This window comes from Lytechinus pictus, chromosome 3 (assembly GCF_037042905.1).
Source record: "Lytechinus pictus isolate F3 Inbred chromosome 3, Lp3.0, whole genome shotgun sequence".
Classification (NCBI taxonomy): domain Eukaryota; kingdom Metazoa; phylum Echinodermata; class Echinoidea; order Temnopleuroida; family Toxopneustidae; genus Lytechinus; species Lytechinus pictus.
Window position 1 is genome coordinate 21,096,665 of NC_087247.1, and position 22,743 is coordinate 21,119,407.

Sequence of the window (22,743 nt, forward strand, 5' to 3'; positions counted from 1 at the left end):
GTTTATTCATTAAAGTTATGAATAGTCATTAGAGAAATGACTTAAAATCTTTAATCATTACCCATTAAAAAAATCAGGCAAACGGATCATAGTTATTTGTACAAAATGTAAATGATAAGTTTGTAAGGGGGAGTGAGGTCTGTAAATAACTGCATATTTTGTTTTTGTAAAAAAGCATTTCTCAACCATAGAAAGACATGAAGCTTTCTGTAAGTTTTTAGATGCATTCGTGAAATAGGTAGGATAAGTATCAACTTGGGTCTTTCAGACATAATACATTACATAGAGAGGGCTCAAAATAACCGAGAAGTTAATTTCTTTTTTTTTTGCAAAAAATCAACAGGTGAAAAAAAATGAATGGCGGCTACTCTTTTGTAGTTTTGAATAATCAACTTTCTTTTCTTAGAAACTGATGATTGATAACATTATCATTCTATTCACACATGTGTTTATGGAGATAAGTAATGTGAAATCACCGGAGATTCACTGTCATATACAATTCAAATCATTTTCAAATTCTTCGAAAACTCCTTGCCAAGTTACAAAATCCTCTTTCCATACGTTGTTGCTTTCCTGCCATTCATTCCAGATATCTTCAAAGTTAGATACGATAGGAGGAAGAATACAAATATTATACTATGATATTATTACAAATGTATTTCATTCTTAATTTTTCCTTATCGTGCAGGTGGATTCATATTTCATTCAATGAATATAAGTTTGTTCCATGTAAGTTGTATTAGACTATCATTCACACGTTCCATTCATGCTCGAGCACATTTTCTATAGATTCGGGAAAGAAATATGAGACAATTGAGACAGATGGTGTTCGAAGAATGTTTCCTGAAAATGTTAGTCCCGTCGGATGGAGATTGTTGTATACACAAAAATTCTCGAGGACTGGGCATTCTTGATTAAGATATTTTAATTGTAAAATTAACCAGAAATGTCAGGTGTTAGATTAGATCATTCAAACCATATGTGTTTTCTGATCATTATCTTATTCTACCGACTATCAATACAAACTAAAATCTGATGACTGAAACTACATACAGGCATAATGGATAGTACAACTAATAAATTTTTTTCGTACATTTACAAAGAGAAGAGTTGATTTCTAATTCATAAGAAATGAATACCTGTGTAAGTTTTCAATTTCAGTAGATATAGGTAATCGTTTTCAAGAGATATTTGTTTTTGACTGATTTAATACAAAATACTAAAACCAGCCATGGGTTGTTGAAGGAACAAACCATAGCTCTTATGCACCCCTGCCCCTAAAGTTACAATTTACAAACGACTGGAAAATTCAAAAGAGACAATTATGATTCCGAAAATTTTCATGGCATATAAAAATTGAATGTGTTTTTTAACAGGAAATGTAATGGTCTGTTAAACTGGTGAGATTAATTCGGCTTTAAAGTAAATAATTAGGTTGTGCTTATTTTTACATATAGGTTGTTTCTGAGAATTCATTGTTGATTCCCCGTGTCACTCTTGAAAAAATTAGGTCGGTGAAAATTGACCAATATGATGTTTAATGCTACCAACTGACGGTATTCCTCTAAACATTTTTGAGGTTTGCTTAATTTTGACCAATTTGGGGTCGGATAATTATTTGTCAACTCAATGGCTATTCATTTTATAGTTTTTCATGCAAATGCCACCTTCAAGGAATACTCACATGCTAGGTCCGTAGGTCAAGAAGTATTGAAACACCGTATCTCCTGCTTCAGCATGAAATCTTGAAGTTGTGAGGGTTGGACAAATAAAATCGAAGTCACCGTGAAAATGAATGAGCTCCTCAAGAAAGTCCGCCTCTGGATCGTCCGCCTTAGCCCAATCTGTGTATTCCTCAAGGATTGATCTCTGTAGGATGGCGTCACCAAGGCCATATTTCGCCGATGATGCCTTCACGGATTCTTCAAGAGTGCTCTTGCTGATTGGTGGTCCAGTCGATGAACCCGCATAGGCGAGGTTCTCTCCGAATTCACGGATGGAACCCTCGTCCTTGTTGAAGCCGATTAGTAGCTTAGGATGCTGCACATCACCCCTGCTGTACAGGTTGGCTGGTGTGTCAGTGAGTAAGTAGCCGTCTACAGAAACAGAGTACACGGGATATACCTATAAATGAAAATACCAATACTTGTTTTGGCTGCAGGTTTCAAGGCATTTTTAAAAATATTTACGATGTGCATGGTTGCTTGAGAAATATAAAAATATAAAACATACTCAAGCAGAATGATATGCTAACAAGTTACACTGATGGATTGCAATACGAGACTTACTAATTTATGTTTATAGGAAAAATCGACAGTTTCGTAGGTGACAAGTGATAATCAATAACTATATATTGGAAGCAATTAAAGCGATTATTGAAGATCACAGACATTTCATTTTATTTCATTTTATTTCGGATATCATCCATAATACATTACCCTGTCTGCCGCAGCACGTAGTCGTCTGCCATCGAGTCCTTTCAGGCACTCTATTAATTCACTTGAAGTGGTCGAATTACATCCTAATTGCTCCCCAGTTTCCATCGCGTATCGCTTCTCTGCACTTCTGTCTGATCGATAAGCGAAGTTAGAAAACGCCGAACCACTCTGTATTGACATCGACACACATTAAATGACATAATTGATACATTATATACCTGTATCGGCGATGGGGTCGTCCTAAAGAGCTTTCAGATCTTACAGCGTTACTACAGCGCAAATCCACGTAATGGTGGAGGTGGACACAGAGTTCAAAACTCATAGCTGTGCCCTTAGAAGTCCTTACTGTATACGATTTCAATTTACTATAGTTTCCTTTTATAATGCCTAATATTTGAAATTGCCATTCAAATTTCTTTCAAAAAATGACGTCAAACAAAATTAAAATCTCATAAATTATGGTGCTCTGGTAAAAATAATAATTATGCTTTAAATGCATCTTATTCTACTCCTGAGCCATTTTTTTCATTTGTCTCGCTGGAACAGAAGAACGAGACTATATAGGCGCCGTTTTTCCGACGGCGGTGACGTCGTCAACATAAAATCTTAACCAAGGCTAAGTTTTTGAAATGTCATCATAAATTGGATATTATATAGGCCTAGTTCATGAAACTTGAACATAAGGTATATAATTTTATAGTCAAGTCACTAAACATCCTGTATGAGTTTCAGGTCACATGATTAAGGTCAAAGGTCGTTATGGGGTCAACGAACTTTGGTCATGTTGGGGGTAATTGTCGAATTGCCATAACTTTAAGAGTTTATGGATCCAGTTCATGAAATTTGGACATAAGAGCAAGTATCACTTAACATCCTGTGTGAGTTTCTGATCACATGCTTAAGGTCAAAAGCCATTTCATGTCAGTGAACTTTGGCTATGTTAGGGGTATTGTTGAATTGCCATCATAACTTTGAAAGTTTATGAATATAGTTCTTGACGCAATAATGAAAGGGTAATCAAGTATCACTAATTGTTCTGCATGAGTCTTAGGTCATATGACCAAGGTTAATTGTCATTAAGGGTAAAAAATAGAGTGTTTTATTATCATATGAATGGTGTTTTTTTTTGTGAATATGTATTCAATGGTCGTTTTAAAGTCAACACTGCTGCTATACTGAATCGCGTAATGCAGGCGAGACTGCCAGAAGCGTTCCACTTGTTTTATATTTTGATAGATGACTTAATAAAAAAATATGATTAACGAGTGAAACCCGAATGGAAGTGACTGATAAAGAAGCATTGTAGATATAAACGCTTTACTCAGACGCAAAATCAGTGGTTGAATCCCACGTACCTTCATGTATCTCGTTAAGCGCCTTAGACCAAGACCACTTGACACATGGCATCTTTACTTTTTATATTGATAAGTATATTTACATCTAGTACTTTTCAGATAATGTTAGCTTCTTTCACTATTTCTCAGTCATGTTATTTTTTATCTTTTCTGTCCTATTGTAACACAACGTCTTAGAATTATACCTGAATAATTGCATGGTGGAAAATGTCGGTGGTAAGTTGGGAGAGCATATGGAAATTTACGCTTGAAGCTCCAGCACTCTCTCCGAAAACGGTTATCCTCTCATTGTCTCCTCCAAACGCTACACCAATTGAGAGTAAGAGAAAGGAAGAGAGCGAGAGAAGAAAATAATGGATCAATTGTGGCGTCAGAATTATTACTATAACCTAACAACAGATTAATACATACGACTTTTTAAAATATAAAGAATCAGTGCCATTCTAAAACACAGTAATCACCGGCATGGATCGAGTTGATTGGAAAACAACCGAGTAAAATGTAGGGTTATTTTATGTTAGCATTTATTTTCGCATGATCGGGTGATGGAAATATTATTTTTCAGACCACGTGAATAAAGATATGCTTCTAAAGTTAAGAAAAGGAAAGATAGTTACTGCATTCATAATCAGTCAGTCTGCAGGTCCCTATGCTAATGAGCAAGTGAGCCAGATTTATTCAAGTCCGACCTCTCGTGGCTGAATTCATATCTCTGCAAAATCTCGTGAATATTGTGAGACTTTCTTTGTCAAAGAATTTAACCACTTTTTTCATCAAGTAAAATTGATTATTCTTATACCACTGGAAAGAGTAAATGTGACTCTTTTATAGTGGTTATTTCTTTTGAATATTAGATAAAATATTGATAAAAGATGCCTCAAACGGAATTGCTTCCTCTGTTTTCTCTTGTGAGTTGTGCAAAACTTTTTTTATTTTGGGCACAAATAGGCCTGCTATATATATCATCAAAAAGCTCAAACTGTAATTTCTTTGTCACTCTCAATATGTGGCACCCCTTAGATGGGTCAGCAGCCAGCTTTTTCCATCAAGAAACAAGACAAGATTTTTTAAATTTATGAGTAGTAAGAAATCCAGAGTTCTGATTGGCTGGATAAGGTTTCAGAACAACAGCCGCGGGTAATTTAAAAAGATTACCACATGGTGAGTGTGACCTTTTTCAGGCCCCAGCAATGGAATGTTGGAGTTTGAGTGGGTGTGTGGTCACTACGACCAATCAGAGCGCATTGTTATTGCTTTTAATCTGCTAAATGTACTTGACCTATGAAAAGCTGACTGCAGACCCATCTAAAATAATCTTATAAAACCTATTTCATATTGAAGCTTAGATCTTTAGCTTTATCATCATTTAAAAATTATTTGGTCTCAAACAGAACTTAAGTGTAAAAACAACAGCTTTCGTTGGATGAAAATAATTATTTTGTGTCATGTTTTAGATCAAAAATTTCACCTATATTACAAAATATTTTAAAAAATCCAGACACATGACCGTAAACGAATAATTTCTCTTCTTGATGAAAATACAAAAAACAAGAAATGGTCGATAATTAGAGCAGCAATGGCAAAATAACAAAAGGTGTTTTCGTCCGCACCAAGCTCATTAACAAATGCAAAAACCCTCTCGTCATGAATATCGCTTGGATAAAAGAAGCTACTTTTTGTGGACCAGCCGTCTGACTGTAATGCCCAGGAAAGACACTTTGTCTCATCCACTGAGACTAATAGGTGATTATTTGCTGTGTATTCCACATCGGAAAGAAATTGTTCTAACAATGGTTATTAGTAAACCCTCTCTCCCTCTATATATATATGTGTGCACATGTATATCTGTATATATATATATATATATATATATATATATATATATATATATATACAGTTGTGCTCAAAAGTTAGTGAACTCCATCACAAAATGCACTCCTTCTTGCTGAGTGTTGAGATATAAACAACAACACTACAACGTTCGATGAGCCCAGAGAAACAAAATTTATCAAATATATAATATTTCATCACTTGACTTCACAAACCAATATCTGAAACTCGGCTGAGCATAGTTCACTAACTTTTGAGCACCACTGTGTGTGTGTATATATATATATATATAAGGGTGTGTGAGGGTGGGGGTGCGTGTTTGAGGGTGTGTGGGTGTGGAGGTGCCGTGGCCGAGTGTGAGGGTGTGTGGGTGTGGAGGTGCCGTGGCCGAGTGGTCTAAGGCGCCTGGCTATACATGGAAAGTCCGGGGTTCGATCCCCGGCTACGACACCTATGCTCTTTTATCCTGCATTCAAATAAAAGGAAATGCTTTACGCATTATTTGTAACTAGGTGTGCACTTGTTTAAAAAAAAAAAAAAAAAAAAAAAAAAAAAAAAAAAAAGTGTTAATATATATATGTGTGTTAATGTACCTACCTTCAATGTTGTTCTTGACCCATGTCAGAGCAGCTACCTGGTCAAGCAAACCGTAATTCCCGGGCGCTAAGTCGTCATCTACCAAAGATAAATAAACAAATACAGATGGTGCACTATTATACATGATTGGGAAAACAATTTATTATCAGATGCATTTTCCCATTTAAAAACCAACAGAAAAAGGCCCAGTATGATTTAAAAATATCATATTTTGTGAAAGATGAAAATATTACATAATTGCATAGTTCAGGTTGAAATATCCGTAATTTGAAGTGGATGATTGGGAATTGGTTTTTGTATTTGGATATTAAACGAAATAAAATCGAACTTATAACATTCCAGGTGGTGTTTATAAAACAATTTGCAAGCTACGCACAAATTTCATACGTACGATTAATGGCTCTTTCTCTAGTGCCCAATCATCTTTTTTTATAATTTGTATGCCCATCATTAGCTCAAGTTGAAAGTTACAGGGCATATCGTAGTAGACTTTATTCTGAATGTTAAGAAACTTCTGAATGAAATACTCATTACATTTCGATTTGACTGGGGTTATAGAAAATGCCTTCCTGTTCTATTAAACCAGGAAAAATAAGTGGTTTTACCTCTTTTAGCAAAATACAGCGTATTCAACTGTGCGTAAAACCGCGACAAACTTACGAGTAGCTTTTTGAAACAGCCTCTCAAGCTCAATCCATGATGAGGTTTTTTGAAATAAAGAGACAAACATAATACATGGAATAAGAAGGCAAAAAAATCGAGTTGATTTGAAAAATTACCCCGATAATCAATCAAACGAAAATGCTTAAATCATTTCAAAATAGGTCGCAAAACAAGAAAAGGCAGCAGCGTATAGGCCCCCTTTATTTTTTTAATGCGGGCGTTATGATAATGAGAGAGACTAAATAGTGCCACCTATTCATCCGTCTCTCTGTTCAAATACTCAAATTCATAACAACATTGTTCCTTTAATTACATACGGCGAGTAACTAGAAGAATTAACCATGTTCCGTGCGGACCCCCACTACCCCCTGTTCAGGGATAAATAATAATTTTATCAAATTTCATATAGTACATTAAGAAAACAAAATGATTAGTGATCGTGTTACATCATCAGTCCCTTTTTTTTGCATACCGCCTGTTTAATGTCAAATTGTATTTCCATTGAATTCATTTGTTAACATGGTTTCGATGAGAAATCCTATTTTGTTTGGGTGGATTTCTTCCTGCTGTTGTAATATAAAATACCAGTTGAGAAGAATCCGAATACACCTAGGCGATAATTCAGAGTGACAATGATGACATCCCCTACTGCTACAAGTGGCACTCCATAGTAATCGTATGTTGATGCTGTTCCCGATTCGAATCCTCCTCCATGGATCCATACCATTACAGCTGCTTTGTTGGGCTAAACACGAAAATGAAACATTTTAAAAAAGATGTTTCCCACCACAAAAACTGACGGAGATTAAGAATAGAGTATTTGGGAAATAAAATTAGCTTTTCATGATAGGCTGAGATTTGGGATTGTTTGGAGCGAACAGTCAATGGCGCTTCTATATGTATAACTTTGTATACATGGTATAGGTCGACCCAAGGTGAACTAGGTAATCGACGATGACTTTCTACTCGAGAATAATTTTTGACTTTTGACTTACTGTACGAGACCGTTGTCGATAAAATAAACGTGACGCGGATCATTGCCGAGATCGACGAATCAGAGTCTTGTTTCATAAAGGCTTGTTATGATAACAAATACACAATTTCTATAACAAGTTTACTACCATTCAATAGAATTGAATGATTTATACTTTCACTGTAAATGTGTTATTATAGCAAGTATTATGAAATGGGACCCAGTCCGAAAAAAGTGATATTGCTTGAGTTGATCACTCGTACCAGAGCAACAAAGACTTATTGAATCATTTTGTTCCTTGGAATGTGAATCTTCTGATCTACCTTTGGATTTGGAACAAAGACGTTGAGATACAGACAGTCTTCATCCATGAAATCAGGATAATAAAAGGAGGCGATAGGTGTCTGCAGACAGGCAGGTTTGTATGTAGTAGCATTCCACCGTCCAAACCATCTTCTTTTAGGTTTAGGTGCCTCAAAGCGATCTGGAGGATTGGCAAATGGAACACCCTGTGTGCGTTTATGATGACAGAAATACAAGATTGTCAGCGAACTACAAGCCAAATTAGACAGTCACGTTTTTCTTTTCAGCTATAAACGCTAATAACTGTACTTGGCCCAGACTTTATCTACTTTTAAACAGAGTTCATTTACAATTTTTACAGAACAAAATATAATATATAGGCATTAATATTTATCTTTATTTAATTGTATCAGTATTTGGAACAATTAAGTAATATCCGGGCAAAGGGCATAGAAAAGGATGAGTCTAATATAGTACTTTTTTGCTAGTATAAAAATGCAAGGAATAACGAATGGACTACTCTTCAAGTATTTTAAGACATTTATTTGGTCTACTTTGCTGATCGTTCAAATTCACAAATTAGATTACTAGTAAAATGACTTACATTACATTTATCGATTTTATGATGAAAAAAAGTCATGAAGATACAAATGCCTTTGTTCTGTGGCATAAAGTGCCATACCGGGATTCGAACCCTGGACTTTTGTGGCCAGGCGTCAAAGACCAGCACGACCAGTGCACCTCCACAACACATGCCAAAAAAATCGATATCACTAATGAATTTGTGAAACACAAAGTGCATGACTTATACAAGTAGAGAGCTTACCAAGAAAACATCGACCAACTTCAATATGTTTATGGATTCATATTCCTCAAATAAAAGTGTCTTTCCAAAGAGCTCTCCTTCAGTAACTGTGACCGTAGGATCCTCTGAACTAATTCCAAATTGATATACCAAAATAACGCAGTAGATGAGCATAAGACGTAGTAAACGACACATGATGTTCTTGCAATAATAAAGATTTATTTCTGTAATTGGCCGTTCCGAGGTATATATACATTTGGCGTAAACGTTGTTCTATCATGTTCGCATAAAAGCATGCCTAATTTTTATTCACTCTTTGATGGAAATTCGTGCGGTCTTATCCAACTCTTCACCATACATTATGTATTGTACCTTAAAATTAACAGCTATGTTGACTGTATGCTGTTATGATAGCCTCGTGCATGATGATTTATCTTTCCTTAAGAACAAATACAATTACGCAATTACCACAACCCAGCATGCTCAGGGAAGATAAACATTGAGTTCACATTATATTCCGATCTCAATATGTGTGTTTCTTTTTTTTCCCCGGACAGTTTACATATTTTTCATATATTTCTGAAATAATTGATACTGCTTAAGACATTTCAGAATGTATGAATATGATAAATGTATATGGTTAACCCTTAAATACGGAGCCCTTGAATTAAGTAGTAATATTGTATTGTTTGCATTTATTGGAATAATTCTATTTGTAAGCTAAAAACAATAACAGCAACAATTAGATGGAAAAAAAACAATTTGTTGTGGAGAATCTGTTCATTTCAGTTCAATTAATTGGGATAATGACACATCTCAAACAGTATATACCATGAAAACAATTGTCCTAGTACAGATATATATGAATCAGTACTGTTCGTAAGGATAAACAAATCAATAATAATCATTATTTTCATGTTAGGTTCACAGTGTATTAATTCTAAAATGGTAAGATGTGCAGAAATTGTCGTAATATAATTTGATCTCAGTTTTAACATTATATTGAATGTATATCTAGTTTCTAGCATGTTTTCTTTGAATTATAATCATCGAATTGTTTTCTCCATTCTGCCATGCTTATTTGCCATTCGTTGAAATGCTCTTTCCATTCGCGGACACTTGGATCTTCGTCACCTGCATAATAAGAAACCCCACAAGGAGAGGAAATGTGAATACTTGTGCCGACGAAGTAGGTATTGATTTATGTACAAATGACATTATTTTGTTACCAGTATCCATAATAATAATAATGATAATCCGCTTTTATATAGCGCTTAATACATCAGAACGACGTGTCTAAGCGCTTTACAGATATATTATCACCCCGGTCATCGGATTCAATCAGTCATTCCCGCACACAATGTGTGCACATCCTCCACTCCCTGGGGAGTATTCCAGTCAGTCGCCGGTGAGGCGCACACAGTACTGGACAAGCTACTATGACTTTCACATCCTACCGGGTACCCATTTAGCACCTGGGTCGAGAGTGGCAAAGTGTGGATTAACGCCTTGCCAAAGGACACCAGACCGTGGTGGGATTCGAACACACGACCCTCTGTTTACAAGGCGAGAGTCAGAACCACTACACCACGGCTCTTCCACCATGCTATCCATGCATAGTTCAGCAGTGGTTACGATAGACAGAAAATTTTAAGATTGTAGGGTTCTACTGCTCAAATAAAAATGTAGAGTTATATGTTTTTACTCATAGTATGTAACCATTTTGACGTAAATCATGACATATTTGGGAATTCAATTTATTTATCAAATAATTAAGTGTTATCAAAATATTTATACATTGCCCTAAATGCAGAGTGCATAACTGATTAATCGAGATCTTCACGGAGAGTGTTTAATGCATTGGATTTTCATAAATGTATTTGTGGTTCAATGACATTAGCTCCCTATTTACTCCTGTTGCTGTTTTAATCAGTGAATAGTTTGGCAAATATTGTTTAAAAAAAGAACACTAGATCGTTATATAGTTGAAATATGATACGTTATGAATCTATATTAGTCGTACACTCTTGAAATACTTGGGCAAAAATGCCCAACTCTTAACCAACCCTTGACAACATACTGTCCACACAACTATTGGGTAAAATCTGTCCAAATAGGATAATAAAAACCAATGAATTGGGTAATAAATTTGTTCGATTGGATAATTGCCCAGAATATATATGTATTCTACCAACATACATTACCCATCACAGTGGACAGTATGTTGCCCAACATTTTAAGTGTGTATGTGTTTCATATATTTCAGATAAAAAAGAACACAACGTGTCAGGAATCCGGGTTTCTCATTTTCAACATTGTGAACTTAAAAAAAATAGTACTCCAAGCCGAAAGAAGGACATTTCTCCTCTTCATGAATGATAATAGCACTGAATACATATTTTGAAACACTGTTTAATTATTATTTTTTTTCAATTTCCCAAATTCCATAAATCCAGGTAAAGTTCAACTTGTAGTTCTTATGTATTCGTGTTTATTATTTTTATGTCTGCATAAGTAGGCTATGATTGACATCACGTCTTACCTGTAACCTGTGCAAGCTGAGGGATATAACTGTTGAGCAAATGACATTGTCTAGCTCTCTTGGCTCTACCCACATCTAGGTCTAGTGATAGTTCTTTGAAGCTCAGATCAGGAATAGTGTACATCGGCCATCTTGACTCTCCTTGACTGGGGCTGTCAGTGGATGAATATTTGCTGGGGTCTCTGGTGAAATAAAATAATAAATAGATGATGATGATGATAATCATCATCATCATAATCATCCGTGAAAGAACAGTCCACCAGGTTGGTGTATCATCGTACTTGTATACTTGTGCAGGAGTATGTACAGTGCTGTGGAAGATCTATTCTATATACGTGCGGTTATAAAGAATCAGCCCAGTCTTAACGCAGTTGGCTCTTCTACACCTCAGCCTTGAAGCTGGCTACTGAACTGAAGAGCAGTTAACTGTAGTGGCAGGGAGATTATTCTACAGTCTAATGGAATCAGGAATGAAAGTTTTCTGATAAGTAACAGCGCGGGCATTTGGAACGTGTAACCTCATCTGATAACCACGAAGCAAGGTGGACGTAGCACCCTGGTGGAAGTACTGTACTGTCGGTACATCAGCAATTGCGTTTACCAAGCGATAAACCATCTCCGCCTCAAACTGGGCCTTTCTCTCTTTTCTCTCTTCAAGGGTGGGCCACTCTAGCTGTCATGGCATATCGGTGACACAACTAGTGCGATGATGATCTCCCATGGTACATCTAGCATGTCGTCGCTGTACCATCTCCAGCTTCCGGGTGTTGTCCTTGGTGAAGGGGTCCCACACTTCACATCCATATTACAGGACAGGTCTAAGGAGAGATTTGTAACATAGTACCTTGACGCTTCTTGGACATGAGTGCAGGTTACGTTGCAAGAAGGCACGTGCAGAGTTGGCCTTCTCGATGACCATGCTAATATGTTGGTTCCACTTCATGTTCTGATGAATATGAACACCAAGGTATTTAGCAGAGCTGACATTTTGTAAAGGCTGATCATGAATTGAGTATGTATTGCTTAGTGGTTTCCGCTTGTTGGTTACAGACACACTTTGACACTTCTGAGGATTGAATGTCATAAGCCAGTCTGACTCCCACTTCTGCAAAGAGTCAAGATCCTCTTGGAGTTTTTTTGTATCTTCCTGAGATTGGATCTTGCGTAGAGTAGGGCTGCATTCATCGGAAAAGAGTTTGGTTGTTGTCTGAGATGAAATGCAATCCGGCAGATCATTGCCGCACGCCTGACGAGACTACAGACTCTAATACAGGTTTACCGTATTAGAAGTCTATATAATGGGTAATCTCTGAGTATGACACACTCACACCCTCACACGCCACTTAATGCGTATAAAGACTCAGGATTCAGTACACCTTTGGTCGGTGAATCAATTCCCTGAGTGTTCCTATTCAATACTCTTTACTGTTTCGCACATCGTACATACTGTAAGTCTATGATAACATTCATTCTTAAACAAAATTATATATTACTCTTGGTTATTAGTTTTCAATTATAATGCTCATACAATATTCCACATAAAAATGCAAGGCTTTTTCTTCTAAACGACCTCAAAACTGTTTTCCATTTATAACAAATACAATATCATACCCATATTTAGCAAAGTTGGACCACATTGTCATTATTTTCACTGAGAGTGCCCGTTCTTCGTCTGTCATGTTGTTACCGTGGATGTCTGCAAGTTCCTCAATGAAAGGCATCCCAAACACAAACATCAGTTCCTCGGCGTGACCTGCATTGACCCATGGAGTAAAAGGAACGATATCTCCAACCTGGGCGTAGCTCCTGAATGTTAAAGAGTGGAAGCATAAACGTTCCAGGTATTCTCTGTATAGATAATCTTTTGTTTTATTTATAGTTTAAATATTACCTGCGCATTACTCTTCTTCAATGCCCTATTTATGCTTATTTTGTTTCACCCTATACAAACCTCGTTAGAGTTTATATAAATGTTACTTTTGTGTTATTTGAATTATCTTCATGGCAATTTATCATGAGAACAGACTTACGTGGCGTATGGAGCATGTGTGAAGAAATAGGCGAAAGTCTTGTCCCCAAAGCCAGTGTGGAAACGTAGTTGAGCATCGGCAGGGCAGCTGAAAATGATGTCACCAGACATATCGACCAGAGCCTGGTAGTAATCTGCATTGGGATTGTCCGCCTGCGACCAGTCGGTGTACTCATGGGATACTACATCCATCAGGGGGGCAATGTTTACCCCATTCGGTAATAGAAGTAAGGAAATTGAGCTTTTGGCAAAGGCATTGAATGTTGTTTTATTGATGAATGGTGGATGTGGATCTCCCGTGTATTTGGGAAAGCTGAGGAACGGTATCATGGTTCCTTCATCTTTACCGAAGCCTATGATGACGGGTACGTGAGCAAAATCTCCAGCTTCATAAATGGCAGTGGGCGTGTCTTCAAGAAATGTACCATCAATGTGCATTGCAGTATATGCACTATATATCTAGAGAAATTGGGAAATCACCTGTAATATTACTCTTGCTGTAAAATATGCTTTTAACATGTCCGATACACTACCATATGTAAGCAGTTCCTCTGCAAAGGTATTTCTGTAGGTTCTTTGTACCTATTTGCATTTATTTCCCGGAGAATGAAAAAAAAAAAAGATACCCTACTATAATATGGAATTAAAAGGAAAGTGATTCTTATCAAGATTTTTTTCTTTGATTTCTTAAATGATTCCAGTTGGCAGCATGAATATCACGAGAAGTCTACGTGACAAAATTTATTTTGAAATTAATCCTCCATCGAAAACACGAGGATACAAAAAAACACGAAATAAGTAAGGTCGTATATGAGCGTGATGACTATTGAACAGGTACCTGTTTTGCTCTCCTGCGAAGGTCGTCAGCCGGCTTTGCTGTTAAACATGACACTAACGTAGAAGTGTTGGTGACGTCACAATCCATTGCTCGGCCAAGATCAAATGCATTTCTAAGGTCTGTTGTCTTGTCATCAAAGAAGGCCCAATTCGTCAGTGATGATCCACTCTATAAAAAATGATATAAACACAAGAGACAGCTGATACGTGATCGGTCAACACGTCAAATCGCTGTAACTGTTCTTTTAAAAGATTAAAATATTCTAAACAACATGAAGCAGAGCATACAATGTGGTACAAACCAACACAAATATATCTGATGATGTGCATCAATTATCTGCATCTACATCTTCCATGAGACGATACCAGGAATTTTTCAGGGAATTCGTTGTCAAACGTAAATTGTGATGGAAACCGAAGGGAAATTCTGCTTAAACCTGTGTTATATGTTCGCGAAAACATAACTTCTACCTGTATGATGGCCTGGCTGAATAATCCTCGGCTGAGCTTAGACAAGAGGTGAAGACTGACACTACTAGCACCTGAGCTCACTCCAAATATAGTTATCCTGCTTGGGTCTCCTCCAAATGCTACAGACAGATGACCAAAAATTATTATATTAACCATCAACCAAGCTAGCACTCAATTGAACGTGGATACAATTGAAAACTTCATACTTTCTGCGAGAATTCGAATTTTATTCAATTCAAATAAAGATGAAAAATGATTTTAAAAGTTTGTTACAAAATACAGTCTCATTTCAAATATTCAATGATTTTGAAGGGACCCAAGGAAGAACAGATTGACTATTCATAGCCAATCTGAAATGGGTTATTTCGATGACACAAATTCTTTATTTTGTATGACATTTATTGTTATGTTTAGATATTAATTTTTGATTTTCATACAATGAATATATTTTTCATATCTAACCGTAAATAAAACCGAACCAACCTTGTTTAATTCAAACAATCAATTTGCGGTAAATGTTATTTTTTTTAAAGAAATTGGGTTTGTGGTCATTGTCTCGAAGAAATTTGTGTTATTTGCATATAAACCAATGATAAAGTACAAACAGATAACAATATGAGATTGAAAAAAAAAAATCGTCTTGAAATAATCGTACCTGCAATGTTGTTGTTAACCCATTTTAGGGCCAGCACTTGATCGAACATGGCAAGGTTTCCAATGGCTTCATTGTCTCCTTGGCATAATGAAAAAAAAATATATGGAGATAGCGTATAATACATTTTCTCCTATACATTTCAATAAATTTAGGGCAATATGTTTTTAGAATAACTCCTACTACCAAGGTTAGGTGGACCCCCCATTAAATGATAATTAAACAAAAACTGAAAGAAACAAATTCAAAATATCAAGGACTGAGAGGTGAAAGTTTGAAAAAAAAACCTTATGAAATTTTATGATTTGTATCACTAATTACTATACGAATTAAGATTTAAAATTTGACATATGAATATCATTGTGATTGAGGGTAGGGAAAAGAATGCATCAATTCAGCATCTTTCCAAAAGCTATGCTCATGATGATATGCATTTTTTTAAAGGATGTATTGCAATGTGCAATCAACGTATCACTGCTCTGAGATAAATGAGAGAATCGTAACTATCTCCGTGACAACTTTTCATAATCTACTAACAAAGTTACCAACTTGGAATTAGTGATTTTGCTTTATTTTAAATAGCCATGACATTTTATATATTCCTTATTCCATTTCCTTAAAGCTTTTATCATTATGTGTCTCTTATTCTTATCCTTTCACGTGAGTTGCTCAATAATCGATTGAATTTCTTTTTTTTTTATGAGGCTTTTGATTTTCAGATAATCATTGTAGGCCTATCTTTTAAACCTTATTTTGTTATGTAATTTTCGAAAAATTACTTTTAGCCAAATTATTATGACGATGGTGGTTATAACTATTATTATTACCGATTTACCAATATTGACCGAAGTTTATTCGGCAATAAAGAATCGATTTATTATTCCGATTATAGAGCCACACGATATCATATCCTTCATGCAGTGCCTGTTTGCCATTAAAACTAATAAACATAGTAAAACAGATGTGGCTCACATTTGTCATATTTCTGAAAGGTATTTTAGAGATGACATCAATATACATACGAGTGGTGAATTGTGAAAATATCCCAAGCCGGTAGTTTAGTGTGACGAGAATGACGTCACTCACAGCAACCAATGGCAGTCCATAAAAATCCCATGTCATCGATGTGCCTATTTCAATTGAACCCCCATGGATCCACACCAGAACAGCTGCCTGAGAGGGCTGTTTTTATTACAAGAAATGGAAAGGAATTATTGGCACGTCATAATCATGAAAATATTGCAATCATTCATAACGTTTGGTATCGATATTGGTATCAGTATTATACAGGAGGTGCTAAAGCTCACATATATCCTCACCCAACTCGGCCGTTTTTCGTGATCATGACTTGCACATTTGTAGTGTACATTTCGTCAAAATGATATCAACGTTTGTCGATAGAAATGATAATATTTACAAGGGATAAATTATTGAATATCCGCTGGTCTTGATAAATATTAAATCGTCATACGAATATATTCATCACAGTATACCAACCTTTGTTGCTTTTTCAGTTTTTTTACTAAGGAATATTGATGCATAAAACAAGGTCGTACATTATATGTGTGTTTGTTTGGACGAAATTGATAATGTGCAACATTTTAAAGGTCCGTTCTTCAAGTCTACATAGTCATTTTATTATTCATTTGAATCCTAAAAAATAATATTTATGGATAAAAACGATTTTTTAATTTTTTTTTAATTTCCAGGTGATAGGCCTATCTTGTTCCCAGTGTAATACTCCGTGTAACAAGTGTGCTAACTGTCCAAATTGCAGCATTCAACGTCCATATCGAATTAGTTGATATGAATAATAATTATTACTGTTGTGTTGTAATAGTACCATCGTATCGAATCCACATATTATATCAAGAACCAAATTATTGCTTGTATTTTTTTTAATGTATAAAATGATGAGGGATATGAGTGGAATTTTGAATGAACAAACTCATACTACATCGCACTTGATAGCACATGTATTGTTGTTAATGCGAATCAGGATTCTTATTTTTTAAAGGTCAAGTCCACCCCATCAGGAAAATGTTGATTTGAATAAATAGAAAAAATCAAACCAGCATATTGCTGAAAATTTCATCAAAATCGGATGAAGAATAAGAAATTTATGAAATTTTAAAATTTCGCTTATTTTTCACAAATGAGTCAGTCGATGATGTCCATCACTCACTATATCTTTTGTTTTTTATTGTTTGAATTTTACAATAAGGACCAACTTGACTAAACATTACAGTATTAAACAATGCTAATTCCACATGTTCAGGGAGGAATCATCGTTGTTTCACTTGACAATGAGGAGAAAATTAGAATATTTTATATTTCATATAATAAAATACAAAGGAAATAGTGAGTGGGTGACGTCATCAGTCTCCTCATTTGCATACCGACCAGGATGTGCATATAACTATTTTGTGAAATTAAGCAAAACTTTAAAGTGTCAAAACTTTCTTATTTTACATCCGATTTTGATGAAATTTTCAGTGTTATGCTTGTTGGAATTTTTGAAATCAACTTTTTGTTTGGGTGGAATTGTCCTTTAAGGATTGGATAAGATTGGGGTTGGCAAACTGATTTCTCACTAAAAAAACCCAATGTGCTCTGTGAACATTGGGCATGCTTTTATTACTTGTACATAATACAGTTAGGGACGTAGTGCAGCCATTTGGATTATGAAAAATAGAGCATCAAATACGTGACAGAAATAATGATATATTTCGTTGGTAATCATGTTTTTAGACAATATTTCATGTGAAAATTATGTTTGCCTATTCATATTGTACAAAATACAGAGGCTTCTATGACAGTCATTTTGAATATCGAGAAAGTCATTATTTTGTCAAAAAATTCTGTTTTCAGACATTTCACTCCTGGGTCACAATAACAGGCATTTTATCGTCGATGTGTGTGCAGTTTTGTGATTTCAATAGGTAATTTGCATATTTTGGCGGCCATATTGGAATTTGCCAATTTGCGGAAAGTGCTCAGGGTAACGCGGGTGGCATCATTCAGATTTGGAATTAGCACCCTCGATTTGACAAGAAGCCATCACAAAACACTGTACATTATATATATACATGTATATATACCCGTAATGCAATTATCTCATTCACAAAACTTGGTATTGCACTCTCTTACTTCTTCTTATTCTTCTTTCTCCTTCACCTTCTTCTTCTCCTTCTCCTCCTTTTTCTTCTTGTTTTTCCCCCTTCTTTTCGCTCTTCACACTTTTTCTTCCTCCTATATCTCTTCATCAAGTTCATTTTTTCCATCTTCCCTATATGCTTTCTACTTTTCATTTTTAAGGGTGTGTGCTTGATCTATCTCAATGTTCTTTTCTGCAATCACAAATGTATAATTGTTTTATGTAAATTTGAGTCCTGTACTTCGTGTTAAAAAACGAGTAACCGGGAATTATTTTTAATTGTTTGTAACTTCCCTTTGTCTTGTTTTGAATAAAGGTGATATCAAAAAATATATATATAACGTAATCATGCCTCCTCTAGCCTGAACGTGATAATTCCTTTGAACTGCGCAGCTTGCACATATGTCAGATACGTCTGCTTGGCCTCTAACAAGCTTTCATGTTGCCAACAACATGCTTTTTTGGAAAGTATGTTGTTTTCTGGTAATTTCTAACTGGGAGCTCCAAGTATGCTTATAGAGAAATATAATTTATACACCGACATAATAACACACGTTGGTCATTTACACGACCCATTTAGTATGCCTTTATTCTTCTTTGGAACGCTCTGTTGTCGGGCTGACAGGCTCAACCTACCATGAGGTTGGATTACATACCTTTGGATTTTGCACATACACATTGAGATATAAACAATCTTCGGACGATGGCGGGTAGTAAAGGTGAGGGTCTTGACTGCAACTCGAAGTGAAAGATGTGGCGTTCCATACTCCTTGCCAGGGTTTTTTCGGGACAGGTACCTTGAAGCGTTCTGGTGGTTCAGCGTAAGGTATACCCTTGGTATAAGATGCAAAGGGGGCGTGAGAGGAAACAATTTTTATTTCGGCGTCTTAAAAAAAATGTATAAAAAAATACGAAAAACATTAATATTTCCCTACCCGAACTAGTCAAGATCAAGTTGTGTACGTCCTTTAGTAATGAACAGTAATACTACTATCCTACAGTAATTATACATGAACTGGGCTTATTTTAATCTCTATTATCTCTTGTGTAAATTTATTTCCTTTCGTGTGATCTCAATGAGGTGATATCAATTGAAAATTACTCACTATCGGTTAGGAAAAGTTATGCAACCGTTATCACAAAAATCACTCGAACCATTTAGTATGTCACTTCTTTATTTGGGAGGCGATCACGCACCATCTTTTTTTGTTTTGTAGGGATCTTTATTATTCATTTAAATAAATTTACATACATAATCAAGAAAATATAGAACAAAATGATAATTGCAGCAGTGCAATACACAAATTAAATAACAGTGTAATAAACATAGCAGGCAAATTGTATCAGAAAAGAGACATAATCTGAACTCATGCAAAAATAACATTTCAACAACTTATGTATGCAGCTATAAAGCAAATAATAAAACAAAGACGTAACAACTACGCAAATTTAAAGAATGAATGTATATGTACACCATCGGTGTACACGGCGGTTCATGGCCGATAGCAATTTGCTGCTCCATCAAAGATCGTAAACCCGAGTTAAACATATTCAAATATTCGTGGCTGTTTGGGCGGTTTGAAATTGACCATGTTCAAATCAACATTCACCACGTATACACTGTTAAAAAGTTTATCCTTAAAATAAAAGAAGTTCCTGCAGCAGAGTCTCGAGAACACCTGTAATCTTACCAGATTGCGTAATCTTACATTATATCATGTAAAATTGCAGGAAATTGGTATTTGGTGTATGGAACCTTACAAATTTCCTTAAATAAAACACCCTTTTCCCCTTTTTAAACAGACCTGTTCTGTTAAATTGCAGAAAAATTCATGTTTTATGAATTTACAGAATGATTATGTTATTGCTTTCTCCAAAATCTTCTCCTTTTTTCCTGTAAAATCAGGTTTTTTTTAACAGTGTAGAACGGCATCCTACATGTCCATAATAATACAGTGTTAACACCACCATAATCCGTGCAGTCATTCCTCCCAGACACGACGAAAAGACGGTAACTATATACGGAGGTGCCGGAGTTGACACGGAGGAAACACGGTCTCATGAAAGAGATACATTCACGGTGGCACTACGATTGATGCCATTTTTTTTTATTAATGTGTCGATTCGCGTCAATGTATATCTATTATTTATTTATTAAAATATCTTTATACAGGATAACAAGCTAAAATTGACTGTTTTTCAGCATGGTCCTGTTAATATAAAATAACAATATATACTTTAAAAAGTTAAAACTTGCAACTTAGGTTCTATACAAGTATTGAATGAATTCATTAACATTAAAATCAGAATTAGGAAATCAGAAATCAATTATGTTAACATCGTCAAAATGTGCTAGGAATGTTGTGACATCGCATTTGATTGCATTCCACCGTCGTTGGGACAGGTTCACGACAGTTTGAGAACCGCCATCTGATCCGGCGATGAGGCCTATAAAGTTTGTAATGACCTGTTAACATTTACGTCGCAGCCCTCTTTCTCTATATATTTATATAAATATATATATGAATATCATATAGATACATATATATATATATATATATGTATATATATGTGTGTGTGTGTGTGTGTGTTTGTGTATGTATGTATATCCGTCCTCAGGTACTAGTAATATTAGTAATTATTTCCATCTATAGCATATTTCAAGGTTTTGCTGAATAATCTATGAACTTGAATCTATGAACTTGATAAAGTGACCTCGTTGTTTGATCGCAAGGAAAAAAGGACTTTGGATTATGATTGTATAAATAAAGTAAACCCAGTTTAATGACAAAACGTGAACATGGAGTATCGGCCTAACACACGAATTAACAGACAGTAGACAAAAACTATATATATGCCTACCTGAAACACATCAATACTTTTGCTGGTGATGTTGGTGATTTTGGTGAAAGCGCTTTCGCTAAATACCACAGTCCGTCCTATCACTTCTCCTTCTTGCATTTGAACTGTGGGACTACTTCCCTCTCCAACCGTTGTGCCGCTTAGTAGAAAGAACACGAGGAACGGGAATGGCACCCATATCGTTCGATTCATGGTGTCCTGAATAGTGTGGCTATAGTTTAGGCCTATATCATATATTATGCGACATAAAGTCTTAGCCAAAACAAAATCTTGGCATTAAACGGAAATAAGTGAGCTGGGTTTCTGTGTGTCAATAAAGACGGCGTTTATCTTCAAAGGAAGTTGATTGCATGAAAATAAAGCAAGTAAAAACTGTCATCATGAGGGGATTATATTCTGAACTACAATATCATTCTTGTTCATTTCTTTCAAACTTCATGTCAAAATCACTCGTTCCATGAAATACTCATTGTTACATTTCGTCCAGTAAATAGGTTTTTTTTTCTTTAAATCGTGTAAGTCAAATCACAATTTTTTGGTCAAACGTTTTGGAAATATTTACCTGTCCCATACTAAAATCTTGTATGTTTCATGGGGGGATATAGATGGATGAATTTTCTGATTGAATAATTATTTAATTGGATGGCTAAATCATAAGGAATGAAGATAATGATTGGGTAGTATTCTAAAAACAAAAACAAAACAAAACAGGAGAGCATACAGGCACGAGGAATGGCGCAATGATTGTGATGGTGGTACACAATGGCGTGTGGGGGGATTTCTAAAATGTAGCGATTCAGCGAAAATTTAAGACTTTTCTAGATGAAAATTAATTTGACAAAGATTATATTCATATGATTTTGACGTTATATCTAATAAATGATCACACTTCACACTAATCCCCATTTTTTCTATAGGTCCTAATACATTTAGGGGCAGCGACCGCAAGCCCCCTCTCTATACGCGACTGGGCACGATATACCTCTCCCCGATACTACCATGACCACTGGGATTATCATTTATACATTGATATTATCGATATATATTGAAATAAACCCATACTATTGAAAATTTCACAAAAACTTGGTTTAAAGTAGATACCGTCCTTTTACGCACAACCCGGGTGAAATGCAAATAAATGAGTCAAATACGTCTCACACTCACTTTTTTTTAAAGGAGCTTTGGAACAAGATAGCTTGTGTGAAAACAGAAAAATAACAGAAACAGAT

General features: G+C 35.5%; 2 protein-coding genes across 2 annotated transcripts; both read right to left on the bottom strand.

Moving 5' to 3' along the window:
- Nucleotides 1–11: 11 nt before the first annotated feature.
- Nucleotides 12–9,388, bottom strand: LOC129257646 (cholinesterase 1-like). The gene is made up of 7 exons (XM_054896019.2): nt 8,986–9,388; nt 8,180–8,365; nt 7,469–7,628; nt 6,221–6,298; nt 3,979–4,097; nt 2,439–2,606; nt 12–2,124 (listed from the first exon to the last, which is right to left on the bottom strand). Exons 1-7 carry the CDS (start codon nt 9,157–9,159, stop codon nt 1,681–1,683), a joined length of 1,329 nt encoding a protein of 442 aa, XP_054751994.2. The 5' UTR covers nt 9,160–9,388; the 3' UTR covers nt 12–1,680.
- LOC129257645 (cholinesterase-like) lies at nt 8,536–21,750 on the bottom strand. Its single transcript, XM_054896018.2, has 10 exons — nt 21,515–21,750; nt 19,309–19,485; nt 16,518–16,677; nt 15,499–15,576; nt 14,844–14,962; nt 14,374–14,541; nt 13,537–13,994; nt 13,118–13,312; nt 11,507–11,688; nt 8,536–10,098 (listed from the first exon to the last, which is right to left on the bottom strand). Exons 1-10 carry the CDS (start codon nt 21,704–21,706, stop codon nt 9,986–9,988), a joined length of 1,842 nt encoding a protein of 613 aa, XP_054751993.2. The 5' UTR covers nt 21,707–21,750; the 3' UTR covers nt 8,536–9,985.
- Between the last annotated feature and the right edge of the window lie 993 nt (nt 21,751–22,743).